This window comes from Hypanus sabinus, chromosome 2 (genome assembly GCF_030144855.1).
Source record: "Hypanus sabinus isolate sHypSab1 chromosome 2, sHypSab1.hap1, whole genome shotgun sequence".
Classification (NCBI taxonomy): Eukaryota; Metazoa; Chordata; class Chondrichthyes; order Myliobatiformes; family Dasyatidae; genus Hypanus; species Hypanus sabinus.
In genome coordinates, this window is record NC_082707.1 from 39,586,290 (window position 1) to 39,606,047 (window position 19,758).

General features: G+C 38.5%; 1 protein-coding gene across 8 annotated transcripts in view; it reads left to right on the forward strand.

Moving 5' to 3' along the window:
* The window catches only part of lrch3 (leucine-rich repeats and calponin homology (CH) domain containing 3), a 142,049-nt gene that overhangs the window by 92,531 nt on the left and 29,760 nt on the right, over nt 1–19,758 (forward strand). For 4 of the 8 annotated variants that reach the window (XM_059944417.1, XM_059944445.1, XM_059944426.1 and 1 more), the window contains one exon: nt 2,070–2,150. The exons of the other annotated variants lie outside the window; for them this stretch is intronic. In XM_059944417.1, coding sequence (XP_059800400.1) covers nt 2,070–2,150 — 81 coding nt within the window. The remainder of the gene's footprint in view (nt 1–2,069; nt 2,151–19,758) is intronic. 8 annotated transcript variants of the gene reach the window in all.

The following is a 19,758-nucleotide window of genomic DNA, read 5'->3' on the forward strand; positions in this document are numbered from 1 at the left end:
CATATCTGTAAATTTTGCTTACTTAATCCAAATTCTTTTCAGGTTAAAATAAAGATGCACGTAGCTCCCCTTATTTCTACACTGCTTTTTTTTTGTAGATTTTTATTTGTCTTCGTCATTTTTATGGTTAGGCTAGTTTTTATTCAAAGGGAATATTTTTTGTAGCCATGTTAGCTTTCATTCTTCATTGTTTGGCCACTCTGAATGAAATGTCATCTATATTACATTTCTTAAGCTTTCTGTTTTTACTGCTGTGACATTTGCAACTTCTATATCATGTCATTTCAATAATAACAGTAGTCATTTTGACACAGGTCTTCTGTTTCAAATAATTTATATCCAGAATGCTTAAGAAGGGTGGTGGAAGCTGATCTCATTGGATATATATTTAAAGAGTGGGAGTTGAAAACAGGACTACATGAATAGAGCTAGGGAATACCATTTACAAGTTGTCATGGGCTTCATCTATATGTAGTGACTTTTCAAAAATCTTTTGAGATTCACATGTTTATAGAGTATTGTATATTCTTTTGGCAGATAATTGTTGGTTGGAAGGTGAAAATCGTTTCATATTGAAAAAGCATTTGCTTTTCTTGTGCTTCCACAGATTAACCTCTCATTTCTAGGTGGAACCCAGCAATAGCTGAAACATCATATCTTTTAATTACTTCTGTTACCTTAAAAGATTTGTATTTCAGGTGCTGCAAAAAAGTGTGGGTAAAAAAAGATTTTAAAAGTCCGCAATTTTAAAATGCTTTGAAGTAAGACAAACAGTATGGTGAATTGAAAATTTTGTATGTTGGCATAGTTGGTTATTGTCATTAGATGACAGTTGCCTTGATTATTTTGTGGCTAGTGATTGATTATATTAACCATACTTCATCTAATTCACTGAAGATTAATTGAATAATATGAATACATGGTAGTGCAGACCTGAATTTATGATTTTACTGTAATTTAGGAATTCTTGTAAAATACTTTGTTTTGAACTATATGGAATTCTGCCTCTGATCCACAGTAATAGTTTGGTGATTTTCTCAATGAATTGCAAAGTTATTATTTGCAGTTTAGTTAAAGGTGTAGAACTAGAAACCTAACATAGGTGACCTCTTAACTCAGGTTAAGAGAAGAGGTACAGTATCAGAAAAGCTGACTGCTGGAAACAGGGCTGGTTATATGGATAATGACAAATTAAAGTGAGGGTTTTCTCTGAATATGTAGAGGAGTGTGTCGAGTTTGCCCATCATTGATCAACTTTATCTTAGTGGAATAATTGCCCATCACTTAAAGGCAAATGTTTTGAGCTTACCACTTTCATTTTTGCCTGTACATCGTGTTATCATTTCTGACTTAACTGATTATTGACAATCTCCATAGAATTTGCGTTTCATTTTTATGAAAAATTATGTAAATGGATGTACATTTTGAAATGCTTGCTATTACCATATCTTGGAGTTATACAGGGTAGTAACAAGCCCTTTGAAAACCATGTCCACACTATCAAGTAGCCATCTTCTAATCGCACTTATCTACGCTTGGTACATGACCTGTGAATGTCTTGGTTATTTAAGTGCTCCTCTAGATTCTACTTAAACATTTGTGAGAATTTTTTCCTCTAGCATCCTCGTTTCACCCAGTGAAATGCACTGCAACTTTGGGTGAAAAAATTGTTCATTATAATGCGTCTAGACCTTTCATTGCTTAAATTTACAATATGTTCCCTTTAATTGTAGTGTTTTCTGTATCTGTGCTCATAAATTTGTATATCTTTATCATATCTCCTCTCAGCCTTCTTGACTTTATCTTAGTGGAATAATTGTCCAGCCCTTAAAGGCAAGGAAAGTAGTTAAGTTCTGCTTGAGTTCATTTAACTTGCATTTTTGTAAAATCTTTACTATGTAATTATATTATCTGTAAATCACAAACCAAGCCTTAGCAAGGAAACATTATTGTTATAATCCAGAATATGTTAGGCATCTATCTCAAAGGCTGTCGTTAGCTGTTTTTTTTTTAGAAAGCTCGTGGACTTTCATGCTTATAGCTCTGTCCTCTGCTTCTCTCTGTAACAGAATGGCTTTGAACCGCACTTCTTCTTTGAGATTGATAATAACACCAATACCATTAAACGGAGGCCTGGCCCTCACACCAAGGTGACTTAGCAGCTTGTGTGGAGTTTGTGGCTTTGTATAGATTCTTGTTTTACTTTGTATTCTTTGCATGAAGTGGTGACTGAGTATGGCTTCTTTCACCAGACCAGACTTTACAATATTATTTTAAAATATAAAAATTGTCAGATTAAAGGGATTTGAAACTATTTGCCAACTTCTCTTCATGAGCTGTTTGAGAGAGATACTAATCAAGGAAGGATGAAATGATTACAGGTCTCTCAATGTTTGAAATAAGAGTCATTCCAAACAATACTTTGAATCACACAGCATTTGAAGATATAATTGTTTAGGCAATATAGATGGATGGTGAAAGATTCTACTCAATCTGCATGTGAAGATTAGCATTAGAAATATAAACCTATCTTAATGATTGCTGCCATCTTTTTAGAATTCTAATTGGAATTGTTTATTATTGTCACATAGATACAGTGAAAATCTTGTTTTGCATACTGTTCATACAGATCAAATCATTACACAGTACGTTGAGGGAAAAATGATGAATGTAGAATAAATAATAACAGCTGTAGAGAAAGTGCACTGCAGGAGAACAGTAAGCTGCAAGGTCATAACAAGGTAGTTTGTGAGGTCAGGAGTCCATGTTTTCATGCCAGGAAACCATTCAATAGTCTTATAAAAGCAGGTAGTACATACTTTAAAGCTTTTAGATCTTCTGCCTGATGGAAGAGGGAAGAAGAGAGAATGTCTGGAGTGTGTGGGGCCTTGAATTATGCTGGCTGCTTCACTGAGGCAGCAAGAAGTATAGACAGAGCCATTGTGGGGAGGCTGTTTTCTGTGAAGTTTTGAGCTGTGACCACAAGTCTCTGCAGTTTCTTACAGTCACGTGCAGAGCAGTTGCAATACCATGCCATTATGCATCCAGATAGGATGCTGTGTATATGAATATAAAAAATCAACAGGGACATGCCAAATTTCTTTAGCATCCTGAGCAAGTAGAGGTGTTGATGAACTTTCTTGGCTGTGCTGTGTATGTGGCTAGACACTACTCCAAGTGAAGCTCTCGACCCACTTTACCTCAGCACAACTGATGTGCACTGTCCCCCTTCCAGAAGTCAGTGACCACCTTTTTTGTTCACTGACAGTGAGAGAAAGTTTGTTGTCATGACAAAATGTTTACTAAGTTCTCTGTCTCCTTCCTGTACTTCAATTCATCATTATTCAGAATGTGGCCCACTGCAGCAGTATCATCTACAAACTTACAGATAGAGTTAAGAGGAGAATGCAGCCATGCAGTTGAACATCACTTTGTCCAATGTACGTGATTATATTTTATTGAAAATAATATTTTCACTAGTTGCTAGATTAATGAACTAACCAGAAATTGTGAATCTTGAATTTTAAAACCATTTCCTGATCTAATTGTTCTTAAGATTTTTCTATCTAGTTTTGCAACAGAATTTTTTCCCACATTGCAATGTTTCACATTTTCTTTAATATAAAATCATTGATTTTCTTTGAACAGATTTCCAGTAAATTATAGGATTTTTATAGAATATTTTCCTTTAATTGTCCATATTATTTTTTGAAATGAATTGTAGTGTGCCATTATTGTAAAATTATATTCTGCAGTGTCAGTTGCTGTATTGAATGTAAGCTGGACTATAGATACAGAAGTTTTTAGTCCTTTATTTTATTAGATTAATCCTGTCACCATATCCTCAACTGATAATGACATTCTGATGCATTAACAAAAGAAATGTAATTTTAAAATATTGGAAAGCTAGATCAGATCTTTCCTTATAATGTACAGTACAGTCAACCCTCCTTATCCACGACAGATTGGTTCTGGGATCTCCCGTGGATACCAAAAAACACGGATGCTCAAGTCTCTTATATAAAATGGCATAGTATTTGCATATAACCTATGCACATCCTCCTGTATACTTTAAATCATCTCTAGATTATAATACCTAATGCAATGTAAATGCTATTAAATAGTTGTTATACTGTAATGTTTACGGAATATTAACAAGAAAAAACTGTACATGTTCCTCTCACTCACAACACCAGCAGCGAACAAACGAGACGCAAAGCGAACAATGATCAAACAAGTAAAACTTTTAATCATCTCTGGATTACAGAACTTATAACACCTAATACAATGGAAATGCTATGTAAATAGTTGTTACACTGTCTTGTTTAGGGAATATTGACAAGAAAATAAACTGTACATGTTCCTCTCGCTCACAACACAAGCAGCAAATGAAAGAGACGCGAGGAGAACAATGATCAAACAACGAGTACACTGTCTTGTTTAGGGAATAAGGACATTTTGGAGGAGGCTCAGTAAAACTAAAGTCAGGAATTGTGGAGGTTGAGGGCTGAGGATCTTCAAGTGTTGAACGTCAAGACTTCAGAATTGCAGCTCCTCTGGGAACGCTGCTGCAGCCTCGACATTAGCTGATGCCAATTCTCTCGTGATCTTTATGTTTTTGAGGCTGTAACACTTTACATAGCCAGCCAGCCATCCTCTACTAGCAAACTGTTTTCTCTTGCTGTCATCAACCCCATCATGGTAGTGCTCATAGAGACTAAGAGCTTTTACACATATAATTTGGTCATCAACAGGGATTTGCTTCTGTGACATGTCCTCTAGCCACGCACTTAATGCTTTCTCAGTCTTCACAAGCACTTTATCACGTACCAGAGACTATTTTTGCCGTTGTAGGGGCAGCGCTAACACTTCCACGAATTTCAGCTTCTTTCTGGTTTATTGTGCGAATGCTTGATTCGTTCTTACCGACCTTATGGCCCACTTCAGAATGCGACATGCCACTTTTGAACAGATCTAATATTTCTACTTTCTCAGCAAGAGATAGCACATTCCTCTTAGCCTTTGAGGAATTGCTTTGATCACCTAATTGTTTTTTAGAAGCCATTTTTTCACAGGAGCAAAGTAGTGAATGAATGAGATGCGAGGCGAACAATGCTCATAAAAACAAGTCCTGGAAGAGCACTTCCAGGTTTTCTCGATTCGTGGTTGGGTGAATTCATTCTTGCGGAACTCGCGGATAAGGAGGGCTGACTGTATATCTTCATATAATTGTTTGAAGTTACCTTTCATTTTTATAAGATAATTGTACTATTCCCTTTCACCCATCTCACTCCATTCCTCACTCTAACCCTTCTTGGGCTCCCCTCCCCCAACTCTAACCCCTCTCACCACCCTCCTTCCCTCATTTTCCCCATCTCCTCCTCTAACACTGGTATCAAAATTTTCATTCTGATAAAAAAGACCTTAACATTATTTGCAGCTCCTTTTTAAAAGAGAAAACAAATTTATAGGCATTTGATGGTGAGGATATAGATGTAAACCTGAGTGTGAAAAGGAATGCTCAGCAATTATATTTAATAATGTATATATAGAATCAAACTATAAGATCAGTTGTATTGTCAAATTTAATCTGTAGAAAGCACCAATAATAGTACTGTGCAGATAAAATTGTCAAATCCACATTCAATCATAACTAAAGTTAAAGATTTGGATCATTTAATTGGTAAGAAGGGACATAGTTATTATTCTTGGTTTGCTGTCTAACTTGCGCACTGACAAATGCTACAAAGTAATGAAATAGGACTATTTGTTGCTGCAACCACAAAAAATAAAATTCCTATATTTGCTTTTTTTTTAACTGGGTGAAAGCAAAGATGTTCTTTGTTCTCTTAAATACATCTTTTGCAGAATAATTCACAATACATGTTTTAATTTGATTTAAATTATGAAAAACCTTGATCTGTAGATTCAGTCTATAAAGAAAAATAGTGTCTCAGATTTCTTAGCATCTTTTATAGAAGAGTGCCAGTAATTGTGTTTTGTTGTTTCGTCATGAGTTACCAACAGCAAGTTCTCTATACCTGTAAGTTTAATGTTTATGTTTTTAAGTGCTGATGTTTCAGAGGAAAATCTTCAGTATAACATGGTGTAGTCTAAGGATGCAAAATATTCTTAAGCAGTATTAATGTTTTTAAAGTGAGCAAACACATTCATGAAGAATGAGGAAAATCTATGATATTCTATAGCTGATCTTTGATAGTGATTTTAGTTCTTTTTATCATTTGAGCCATCATTCCAGGAAATAGATTTCTCTTTCACAAGCGCACCAAATCAGAGTAGACATATCATAAAACATACAAGCAGAATTGGGCCATTCAGCCCATCAAGTCTTTTGCACCATTTGATCATGGCTGATTTATTCTCCCTTTCAAACCTTTTTTCTGCCTTCTCCCTATAAATTTTGACACCCTTACTAATCTAGAACCTATCAACCTCCACTTTAAATATACCTAATGATTTGGCCTTCAGAGCCACAGGTTCACTACCCTCTAGCTAAAGAAATCCCTCCTCATCTCTATTCTAAAGGGACATCCTTCTATTCTTAGATTGTGCCCTTTGGTCATAGACTGTCCCACTATTGCAATCATTCTCTCCATAGTCACTCTATGTAGGCCTTTCAATATTCAATAGATAGCAATGAGATTTCCCTCCTCTTCCCCCCCCCCCCCACACCATTCTTCTAAACTGTAGTCCCTGGAATCATTCTTGTAAACCTCATGGGCCATCTCTGCGCCTTTTCCAATGCCAGCATATCCTTTCTTAGATACGGGATCCATTATTGCTCACAATACTCCAAATATGGTCTGGCCGATGCCTTAAATTTAACAATTTCCCTCAGAAGATAACACTAGACTGCAAAGATTTTGCTTCTTGAATACCTTTAGGTGTATCTTATGGATTTTGGGTTGCTTGATGATGAAAATCACCATGCAATGTCCCTATCATGCACCTTTTTTTGGAATTGCCTACATATGATATTTGGCTTCATAATTCAGGTCAATTAAGATGTTGCCCACAATGTTAGCTGAAATTTTTTCTGTCCTGTCCAGGCCTATTGGGGTGCCAGCATGACCTACAACAATGGTGTCTTTTTATGGATTCTTCAGTGCTAATTCACTAAGCCTGAAAGCTATGTTACTACACAACAGCCACGTCCACCCTTTAAAACCAATCGGCTATGCAGTACGTGTGAAAGAAAACTACTGAAATTTGGAAGTCTTATTAAAACATGTACAGTACAGCAACTACAACTGGAACATCTGTGGTGATCTAAAAGTAGTAGCACTTCTACTAGGAATGCAGCCTGGATATACCAAGTACTGTTGTTTCAATTGTGAATGGGACAGCCATGCTAAACGATCTCATTACATTAAAGAGGATTGGCCACTCTGCAAGCAGTTGGTTCCAAGGCAAAAAAGTGTGATACATAAGCCATTAATAAAGATATTTTTAATTTCTCTTCATATAAAACTGAGGCTTATGAAAAATTTTGTTAAAGCTTTAAACAAGGAAGGTGAAGGATTTTGATATTTGAGACAAATGTTTCCCAGAATAACTGATGCCAAGGTTAAGGAAAGCATTTTTGTTGGTCCACAAATCAAACAGGTCATCAATGACAGGCAAGTTGCAGAATGTCTAGTGGGACTGGAGAAAATCACATGGAAGGCATTCAAGGATGTTGTTGAAAATTTTCTTGACAACTACAGAGTTGGTTGACAACATGCTTCAAGCATACAGAACCAAGAAGTGCAATAGGTCACTAAAGATTCATTTTCTGCATTCCCATTTAGACAGATTCCCTGCAAATCTTGGCACTGTCAGTAATGAGCATCGTGAAAGGGTTCACTCTGACAGTGTGATCATTGGTATAAGGGCAACTGGAATCCATCAATGCTGCCTGATTATTGTTGGATACTTGAGTGAGAAGCCTCAGACTGAGTATAATTGAAAATCATCAACAAAACACTTCTAGCTTAGTTGAACTATTGCTAAGTGTCAGCACCATTATGCAGTTAATCAAACTATATTTAATAAAAGTTCATTTCTTGTGTCTCCAAATTTCTGTGTGATACAAGTACCTGAAATTATATTTGTACTCGCCTTAAACGGTCTATCGTAACCACAAAAAATGTCACAGGAAGCAACACTTGAAAAGAGTTGTTGTCCAATGTAATTGGCAGGCCAGTTATTTTGAACTACACTCTTAAACTGTAGAACTCAACCCTTAAAACTATAAGGCATGCAGGATCATTTGTCACTTTTAAACACCAGCTCAAAACCTATACATTTAACCTTGCTAACATCTTTATGTCTTTTATTTTTGTGTTTTCTCATTATCCCATTTATAAAGCACTTTGAACTATGTCATTTCTATAAAAAGTGCTTAATAAATAAGATTAGTATTGTGCCTCAGGATTACGTCCTTGATTTTATATTCTAGTCCTCTCAAAATGATTGCTAACATTTCATTTGTTGTCTTTACTACTGACTCAACTTGTAAATTAACCTTTAGGAAGTCCTGCATGGATTCCCAAGTCCCTTTGCACCTCTGATTTCTAAATTTGCTCTCCATTCAGAAAATAATCTGCATCTTTATTCCTTTTACCAAAGTGCATGACCATATACTCTACACTTTATTCCATATGCCACGTGCATATTTACCCATTCTCCTAATCTGTCCAAACCTGATGTAGCCTTTTTTTTAGTATATGAACATATTATCAATGGAAACAGGAAGTCATACGGCCCCTTGATCAATGAATTCAGTAAAATCATTGTATGTTCTATGTCCTAAGTACCTTTTCTACCCTAAGCACGCCATCCTTTGATTCTATTAATATCCACAAATCTATCTGTCTCATTCTCCATCTTGGATATACTACCTGGAAAATTTTTGAACATGTATAAGTTGGGAAATCTAAATTGCAGATTATGTTAACATCAGCCTGACATAATTATGCTCTCAGTCTATGTTCCCTCTAAGCTGTGCACGCGCGCACACATTTTTTAACCAGCGCACAAATGAGTGCACAAAAGATTAGTTACCTAAAATAATGTAGTAATTAATAATTATACTTACTGAAAATAATCTTTTAGGTAAATGTTTCTGTTAACCAGTTAGTTGGTTTTTCAAATACCACAATGCACATCACTAATTTACGTCACATCACCTTTCCTGCTCCAGTTTGTACAGGTGCATCACGGCGGTTGCCATATTTGGTGGACAGTGTTCATATCATTAAGTTTACAAAGATCTGTTTCAAATCCTGTAGGTAGCGTACTAAGTTTTTATTGAAAAAAATATTGATTCACTATATCAAATTCAAAAGAAGCGAAAGGCGTGAAGTGCAAAAGAACTGCAAATTTGTTTAAAGTTGAATGGCTTAACAAAATAGTAGAAACTGCTACACTGAAAGCTCATGAGGTCATGAACGTTCAGCTATGAGAAAGATTTATGTATAATTTGGAAACTGGAGTTATCTGTATTGTGATGCAAAAATTGCTGGAGAATTTGCTAGTGGAAGGAAGTGGGATGATATTTGGAAACTTGACTTTTTGAAGCATCATTTGACAAGTAAATCGCATTTGGATTATGTACAAAAGCTCAGGAAACAGGACCTGTCATTACCTGTTACAGGAGTGTTATGCATGTTACGGTTGAGTGCAGATGAACGAGAACGAAAACTATCAGACCCAGAGAAAATCAAAGTCCTATCAACAGTGTGTTGTTAGCTGTTGAAATGAATAACTCTTTACATGCAGTTCAACACATTAAGATAAAAGAAGTATCTGGGAGACAATGTTTCATGGAGTGACCAAGTTAAAGTTTGCTAAGCCAGCAACATGAAGAAAACGTCACAGTTGATCCAAGTTCGCTGTTGACTTTTATAAACAGTCTTTGTTCATTTAGAAGAAAGGTTTCCTGAAGATGAGGTACAAGAATGGTCAGCTTTTGATTTCTCTGCAATTGCAGATAGTGACTTCACATTTGACGATGAACAAGTTAATACCTAACGTCTAAAGTATCATGATTTTCTAGTTGAAAAGACTGTAAGTTAGATAGTTTAATGATTTTAAATTTTCCGTGCAAGAAAAAATTAAATCCAAACTGATTTCAAACCTTGCTCGAATGGTGGCATTTGTGCTTCAAAATGAACAGTTTTGCGACCTTGTGCAGTTGATGGACATTGGGGGAACCTTTCTTGTGTCTAGTGCGGACTGTGAGCGAGGTTTTAGTCTAATGATTCAACTCAAAAACAAACTGAGAAACCGTTTAGGTAAATGTCATTTGGATATGTTAATGAGAATCAAAAGCTGTCAATTGGATGGAAGTTTTATTAGTCTAGATAGAGTTTACAAAGAATGGGTAAATGCCAAAGACAGGAGAGAGAAAAAATAACTGAGTGACTTAAATATGTATGTTATTTTGATGTTGTTCTGTGCAGCTTTATGTCAAATATTTTGTAAACCTACATCAGCTGTGCCATGTGTGCATACTTTTGTCACAGGAAAAAAATTTGCACAACCTAAGATTTTTGTGGACACTGACTACTAAAAATTAGAGGGAACATTGCTCTCAGACTCACACCTGTCTGTCACCAGATATATCCGTCCCATTGGTAGTGCAATAGCCCTGAGCATCCTGAATATTAGAAACATAGGAAGCCTACAGCACAATACAGGCAATTCGGCCCACAAAGTTGCGCTGAATATGGCCCTACCTTAGCATTTACTAGGCTTACCCATAGCCCTCTATTTTTCTAAGTTACATGCACCTATCCAGAAATATCTTAAAAGACTGTATTGTATCCACCTCCACCACCATTGCCGGCAGCCCATTCCACGCACTCACCACTCTGCGTAAAAAAAAAACTTACCCTGACATCTCCTTGGACTGTATGGCAAGAAAGTACCACGTTGAAAAGTTATGTTGTATTATTGCTGGGCTATCTCATGAGGCTTGGAGATGCCATTGCCATCCAGGGGAGTCTGAGAGTAACTGCTGTTGGACTGGTTAGCTGCAGATGATGAGAAAACCAGGAGGAGGACAAATCTCAGATAACCTTGCCTGCAGGAGTCAGCTGAGACAAATGTATTAGTTGAAGTGCTACGTACTAAATTTGTGCCTCAAGCACCATATTTGTACCAAGTAGTACCATTGTATGTGGCTTTATCATTGTGCGAATTGTTACAGAACAAGAACAGTTATGAGAACTATAATTTGCACATCCATGAGACACTCTGGATCATCAGCAACATCAAAATTATGTAACCGTTACAGATCTTGGCGGTATGTTCATTGCAGTCAAAACAACAGACTATCTTAAAAGCAATGATGAGTGTTCAAAAAAAATCTGACCTTGCAGGCCATGCCCATATACACTTCTGAGTACTTAAGAGAAAAAGGCATAGGCAATACACAAACTATACACCAGGACATTCTTCATGACGCTATTATCATCATGCCAGGGGACAACAGTGGTTTTGAAGCAATTTGATCATAAATAGTGATGAATAACTTAACAAAGGGGCTCAGCAGTTCCTGGACTGAAACAAGAACATGGATATTATTCTGGCAAACGCTGATTTATTGAATCAGTATTCTTGAACAATAATTGTTCTGATTGAATACATTGACGTGTCTACTTGTGGTGTACAGGTCACTACTGTACTTGTATTAGTTTAACAGATGTGCTTCAGACACTTTATTTGCTGTAAATCAATTTGGACCGTGTGCTGCAAGGTATGCAGAAGGAGCAAAGCAGAAGAATTTTATCTGAAAATGTAATGCGGTACACTCTGTGTACCAAGATAAATACAGCTGCAGCAAAATTGAAGACGTTTGATGACATCTTGGACAAAACAGCCAGCATTGTCGGCACCTTATACACAATCTCAGCTATTCATTGTTTCTGCAATGTGTACAATAAGTTCGCTATGTGGCATAAACTTGTGGTCATAGTAGAACTAGGAAGTTGATTACTTGTTGAGTACTATTCTGTCTTGAATGCAATTCCTTTATCATTGCTGCATCAAAATTATGCAACTGTTATTGCTCTTGCAATAAGTTCAATACATGGACCTTTGCAGTCAAAGTGACAGGTTATCACTATCTTAAGGACAATTATGAATGTGCAAAATATTCTGACCTTGTGAGCCATGCCCATATACATTTCTGAGGACTTAAGAGAAAAATGGCATAGATTTTGTGGTCATTGGTGAGTTCCACTTTGATATCCACTGAAGAAAGCATGTTGACTGAAGCTGATGCCCTGTCTCGGTATCGAGGACCTATGTTGTGGTGGAGCCTTCTGAGCATCAAACCCTGTTGTATGAAGGAGGGTGTGGTTCAGCATAAATCCTACCTATGAAACAGCTACAAAATTGGAGTCAACTAAAACTGAATGTATCTAACATTTAGATGCATTTCAAAAACTTCCCAAAACCAAAAATTAAGTGAACTATTTAAAAAAAGAAATTACAAATGCAGAAATTGTTAAATATATTACAAAAGAAGCAAAGACATTTAAAACATTCAAAAGTATATTACTTCCTTTTTATTAAAAAAAAGCAAAAATATTTATACCTTACTTCCTCACAGCTGGTTTCCTCCTTTGAATATATTGAACTTCCTGTGTTCTAAGTGGGCACAGATGTTCAAGCTTATTCACCGTTGCAAGTATTAGGGAGCTACTCCCATTTCTATCTCCACTGTTGAGCTTGTACTGACAGTTTGCACAGGAATCTATCAGCATACTCCCAGCAAAATTGAAGACTGCAATACTTGGAATATTGCATTCAGTTCTGGTCGCCTCATTATAGGAAGGATGTAGATGCTTCAGCAAGGATCCAGAGGAGATTTACCAGCATGTTGCCTGGATTAGAGAGCATGCCCTATGAGGATAGGTTGAGTGATCTGGGGCATTTCTCTTTGGAGAGAAGGAGGACAAGAAGTGACTTGATAGAGCTGTACAAGTTGAAGAGACATTGATGGAATGGCTAGCTAGAGATTTTTTTTTCCCAGGCCATAAATGGGTAATATGAGGGGGCATAACTTTAAGGTTTTGTGAGGAATGTAATTCCTCAGGATGTCAAATATGTTCTTTATATAGCAAGTGGTAGGTGTGTAGAATGTGCCACTGAGGTGGTAGAGACAGCTGAATTAGGTGCTTTTAAGAAACTCTTAGATAGGCACATGGATGATAGAAAAATGGGGGTTATATTGGAGGGATAGGTTAAGTAAATCTCAAAATAGGTTAAATGGTTGATACAAACATTGTGGGTGGAAGGGTCTGTACTGTGCTGTTAAAATTCTGCGACACTTTGCCTTTGTGTCATTTGGCTGCGTGAATGTTTCCAGTGTACCCAAGCAGGTAAGCAGTGCACTAGTCCATGAGCCAGTAGGGTTCCATCCAGTGCACCACCAACTGTTCAGCTTCCTCTTCTCTCTCCATCTTCCATCCTCTGTCAACAGGGCTTGGCACTTGTGGACCCTTCTCCAAACATCTTCTCCATATACCAGCCTGGTAGTTGGCTTGCTGTGCAAGTTTTGTTAAGCAGAACCTTGCACGTTGGGAGTTGATGACTTTCGATTTCACCTTTTTTGGCATAGAAAAGGTGATACCTGAGCTCATTGACCTTGGTGGTCAATGCTTTTGGGGCATACAGGAGACATGTAAATGCCTCCAGTTTGTCCATCAGTTCTGGGGAGAGGTCCCATTCCTGACACAACTCTTTAAGAATGTGTCCTGAGTTTCCCTGTCGCTGGTGAGAAGTTTTAGGACACTTCCCTTTGCCTGCAAAAGCACTCACAGTGTCACATCCTGTATATGCGTGCAACCCAATGAGAGCCCTACAAACCTCTATACCAACTGTGGCAGCAACGTTCCTGATGTCTACAAGCCTTGTACGGATTCCAGTGCCACACTTCTGAAACAATGCGGCCTCAATCTTGTCACAAAATGCTAAAGACATGATAAAGACATCTGTGTCTTCTGAGCAGATCACTACAGACTGGTATCCCTCTCTTGTGGCATGGACAGTGTGGAGAAGTAGGCGACCATCTGCTTCTCCTTGTTGACACTGAAGAGCTGACACTTCCTCACTGTCTGGAGATGTAATTCTGTAACATCTGTCATTCATAGTTGCATACAGAATCTTATTCTGTAGCTTTGCTCTGTACTCTGCCTTCGTCTGTTCATGGACTGTGAAGCTAATGAGACTATTTTTGTTACTGACTTTGATCAGGAAGATCCTCCATTGCCTCATCATCTGCGTGCCTGTGATACCTCACCCCGTAGAGATCTTACACTATTCTTGATAGAGTTCTCCTTGTATGTGTCAAACACAACATCTATTCTGCTACTCTGACTGCCCTCCCTCAGAGCCATACCCAGAATTGTTGTGACAACATCTCTGAAAGTAACTTGATCACCTTTCACTCTTTGGACCAAGTTCATTCCATTAACCACTGTAGCAGAGTTTCCTGGGAGCTGCTCTTCTACAGCTACATTTTTCTGCAAGGTTATGGCTAAAGTAGCTTTATTTGTCTTTCTCAGCAACCCTTCTGGTGTCGACAAGGCCCAGGGCTATGGTCCAAGGGGATGAGAAAGGATATCCTCCATACATAGACTGCGCCCTTGTGCCATCACTATGATGCATCCAAACAAAGACCTGTCTGCTTTCAAGATGATCGCCCGCCCATTTGATTTCACTCCTCTCTTCTTACACATGTCACTGAATGTTTTCAGCTTGTTGGTTTCATTGGGTCATGGAATTTCTTTGTGGGTGGGTCTTCCTCAAGTCTCTCATCCTTGAAGGTTGCTTAGCATTGCTCACCAATCTCATATGCCTTCATCTAGTCCAGGGGTCAGCAACCTTTACCACTGAAAGAGCCACTTGGACCCGTTTCCCACAGAAAAGAAAACACTGGGAGCCGCAAAACCCGTTTGACATTTAAAATGAAATAACACTGCATACAACGTTTTTTTTGCCTTTATGCTACGTATAAACAAACTATAATGTGTTGCATTTATGAAATTGATGAACTCCTGCAGAGAAAACGAAATTACATTTCTGCATGCAACAAAAACATTTTGAACTCCGAAAAAAAGACGTTGGGTTGAAAGTTACTTTTAAGTAAAATATTCAATGTCTATTTGAGTCCTTCTTGTATTTATGAAAAACGCCGAACTTAAATTTTCCGCCAGCAGCAAACCAAAAATAACGTCAGCCAGCTGTCATCCTGAAAAATGAAAGGACTATTTCACTGAACAATGAAAAAATATGAATATAAGTAAAATAATAGGCAATTAAAATATTTATCATACTTGGTTAATGGGATTTCTGCTCCTGGACCTCAGCGCACAGCGTCTGCACATCAGGGCTGTATGATGTCACCTTCATCTTTACACAGGATCGCAAGCTGTCATCTGTGAGGTTTTCAATATCACTCCATTTGTGTTTCTGAGCAAGAACGGCCTTCTGACGGGCAACATCTTCAAGGTCTGCTGTCAAGCGTCTAAACTTGGACACCCATATGTCTTTGTCGGCTATGTCGGCCAGTTCCATCTCAAGATCAGGTTGACTCACACCTGCCAATGCAGTCGTATTCAGTAGGGAAGGATCGATGCTTAAGGGAGTGACCGGGAAGGATAATGTGTTTTTTTCCTCTCTGAACTCACAGAAGCGTTTCCCAAACGATGTTTGCATTGCGATGATTGCAGAATGTAAATACTCCGAAATTATCATGTCGTGACCTTGTTTGAACTCTCTCAAATTGGGGAAGTGAGACAAAGTGCCTTTCTGTAAATCTCTGGCAAGCACTGTCAACTTGCGCTCGAATGCCAAAACATCCTCCAACATGTGCAGGGCTGTACGTCCTTTCCCCTGAAGAGCTGTGTTCAGCGTGTTCAGGTGCGCTGTCATGTCTACCATGAAGTGTAGCTTTTCCAGCCACTCTGGCTGTTCCAGCTCAGGAAAGGTGAGCCCTTTGCTGCCCAGGAAAGTTTTCACTTCTTCCAGACACGCGACAAAGCGTTTCAGCACCTTCCGTCTGGACAGCCAGCGATAAAAACACGTTGTAGCGGTGTCAGTAAACTGCAGTCAAAGATAGCTTTATTCGAACTAAACAGCCTTGCTTTTAAGCCTCCCTCAACCCAGCCCCCATGGACGCAGATGCTGCAAAAGACGCGTACTCACAACCCCCCGTAGGCTATCTCCCTTAGCCGGAATGCTGGCTAATTGTGAGCCGTTTCGGATGTGGCAGGAAATGTGTCGCTACACTTAGGTTGTACAAGATCACCATAATTACATTTCAAAAGCTAACAAACTAACATAAAATACATTTTAATTAAATACTGACCAATTATTTCCCAAAGCCACAGGGAGCCGCAGCACAGAGGTGAAAGAGCCACAAATGGCTCGGGAGCCGCAGGTTGCCGACCCCCGATCTAGTCGGAGGCAATGTCCTTGGGGGCTGCCTTTGCTGTAGAGGTGCTAATGAGGTCCAGCTTCTCTGCAAATGGGTTGACCCATTCATGTATGAGGCTAACCACTGCTGAAACTGCTTCCTCATCTTTCTGGATTCTTGGCCGCTCCACATGACAAAGCTCTGATTTGTTGCCTTGCTACCGCCGCTACAGTGCTATCACATATTTTCTAGCACTAGGGGTTTATACCTTGCCAAAAATCACTGTAAGAATTATTCCCCCCAGATGGTACCAGTGGCCCAAATTTGGGGTCCTGGCTCACGGACTATACACAACCTGCATAGTTTCAGAGAAAATGAGGTGGGCCACTTTGCTGATTGTATTACACTTGTCAATATTGTTGAGTGTGTTTCAAATGCTTACATTGCCACATGACTTGTGTCTTAAATTAAGAATATCTGAACTATTTAGAAGATATTATGATACAATATTCTGTTTGTCTGTTAGTACTTAAATTTAGGAAAATCTGATTATTTATTCCTCTGGGGCAGTAGATTTGTTTATATTAGCATGTGAATTATATCTCTGTTAAGTCTATGCAAAAAAGCATTATACAATTTCTCTCCTATTTCAGATGTTTAAAATTGAAGCTTGCTGGTGTTTGAACATGTACCGTAAATTCCGGACTATAGAGCGCACCTGATTAAAAGCCGCACGCTCTAATTTTAGAAAGAAAATCAATTTTGTACTTGTACAGGCCGCACCGGATTTTAAGCCACAGGTGTCCCACGTTGTAATATGAGATATTTACACAGAAAGATATTACACGTGAGGATTTTTTAACTTTTAATTAAATCCATATGGTAACATAAACAAATACATATTGCAAATGCTTTTTTTCGAACAGTGCCTGTAACACAGCTACTTTTAAATATACATACGTATCAGTAACACACAAATTACATTGCGTATACTTTTTTACTGAACAGTGCACGAACAACATTCCAATATCTCCTAACGACTGGTAAAAAAAATATATATACTGCAGCCTACCAGGAAAAGTTACTGATCGCCTTCTTCATCTTCCTCCTGCGCACTAAAACCATCAAAGTCCTCTTCTTCAGTGTCCGAATTGAACAACCTCAGGATCTCGTCACTCACTTCAGTCTCTTCGTTGTCGCTCTCACTTGAGCGCACGCGGTCCTCTTCGTCACGCAGCTGTCCAGCCTTTCGAAACCCGTTGGTGATGGTGGATGTTGTGACACGGCTCCACGCAGTTAGGATCCACTGGCAGACTTGAGTTAAAGATGCTCTTCGCATGCGTCCTGTTTTGGTAAAGGATTTCTCGCCATTCGTCATCCAAGCCTCCCACTCAATGCGCAGCGCCGTTTTTTTCTGTGAAAAAATCCCCCTGGTCGCTTGGCGTAACACTCTCTCAGCCAATCCTTCATTAGACTCTCCATCATCCAACCTTTCTTATTGGCTTTCACCATGATTTCTTTTGGGAATTTTTCCTTTGGCATTGTCAGCCGCTTAAAAATCACCATCGGTGGAAGCTTTAGTCCGGATGCTGTGCAGCTCAGAACACAAGTAAAATGCGTTCTCTCATGGCCACTTGTTTTCAGTGTGATGGACGAGTCACCTTTTTTATTAACAGTCCGAGTGAGAGGCAGGTCAAACGTCAAAGGTACTTCATCCATATTTATGATATCATCTGGCCCGATGGAATTCTCCGCTATCTTTGAGTGAATGTGCGGAAGTTAGCAAGTTTTTCCTCGTGGTCGGGAGGGAGCTGCTGACACAGAGTCGTGCGTACCCTGACAGACAGGCCTTTTCGTCTCATAAATCTAAAACACCACGATGGCCCACCTCTAAAATCTTTGATTTTCATTTTGGTGGCGATTACTTTAGCCTTCAGTCTGATCTGCACGGTGGAAACACCGCGGCCGCCTGCTCTCTGTGTGTTAACCCAGTCTTCAAGAAAGTTTTCAAGTTCGGGCCATCTGCTATGATTACCTCTGAAAGCTTTTGTCGTCTTTTTGCATTGACTCAGTTCTTCACGCTGGCGTCTCCACCGTCTCACCATCGATTCATTTATGCCAAGATTATGTGCAGCAGCTCGATTTCCTTCTTCAACCACCAGATTGATCGCCTTTAACTTAAAAGCTGCATCATATGCTTTTCTTCGAGTGTTATCCATGTTGATGAGGGTGAGTACAAATGACTGATTTACAATAATTTAATTGTGAAAGTGCGCTTGATTTATCGTACAATTTCATTGGACCTCTGTGAACTACTCATCAATTTTATTGGTCTACTGTTACGAGGCAAAATGTTTTTGGCGGCATGAAAAAAAAACATGCATTAGCCGCACCGTAGTATAGGCCGCAGTGTTCAAAGTGTGGGAAAAAAGTAGCGGCTTATAGTCCGGAATTTACGGTACTCATAGACCAATAGAGAGCTATGGCATAAAAGCAGGTTCTTAAGCTAACTGTCCATGCTGACCATCAAGCACCCATTCAATCCCAGTTTTTTCTTCCCACATTCTCATCATCTACCTCCAGATTCTACCACTCACACTAGACACAAATGATTTAAAGACTTTGGTGTTTGGAAGGAAATCCAAGTGGTCACGGAGGATGTGCAAATTCTACGCAGTCAGTCCCCAAGATCTGGCACAGTGGCTCTTCTAGTTATGCCACTCACTTTATACAGTATACACTCAGATTTCAACTTTATAGATGTCTTCTCCTGCTTTGACCCTTCTCAATAAAAAATCCATTGTCATTTTACTGCACATCGCAAATCAATATTCACAATACCATGTTCTGTATAAGGAATGGGCCATAAGAGTGGAAAAGGCCATGTTGATCTGGAAACACCTTGTAATTTCTAAACATAATATAGAAGACATCATCAGTGACTTCCCATTCTCAGTTATTTCTGAAAGATTGTTTAGTTTTAGATCCTGTAGAAATCTTTAAAACTATTTCAGTCATAACCGCTGTTCCTCAGCTTTATCTTAACATTTTTCTTTTTGTTTGTTACTCTTGATCTTTTGTCACCAATCGGTACAAGACATAAAAACATCCTTTTACTTGTGCCTTCGTACCTCTTTATGTATTTTAACTTCATTGTCATAAAAGTGTACATTGTATAAAACCTACTCTTCAAATATAAGACTATAAGACATAGGAGTAGGATTAAGCCACTCATCCTAATGAGTCTGCTCTGCCATTTCCATCATGGCTATCTTATTATTCCTCTCAAATCCATCTCCTACATTTTCCCTGTAACCTTTGACGCT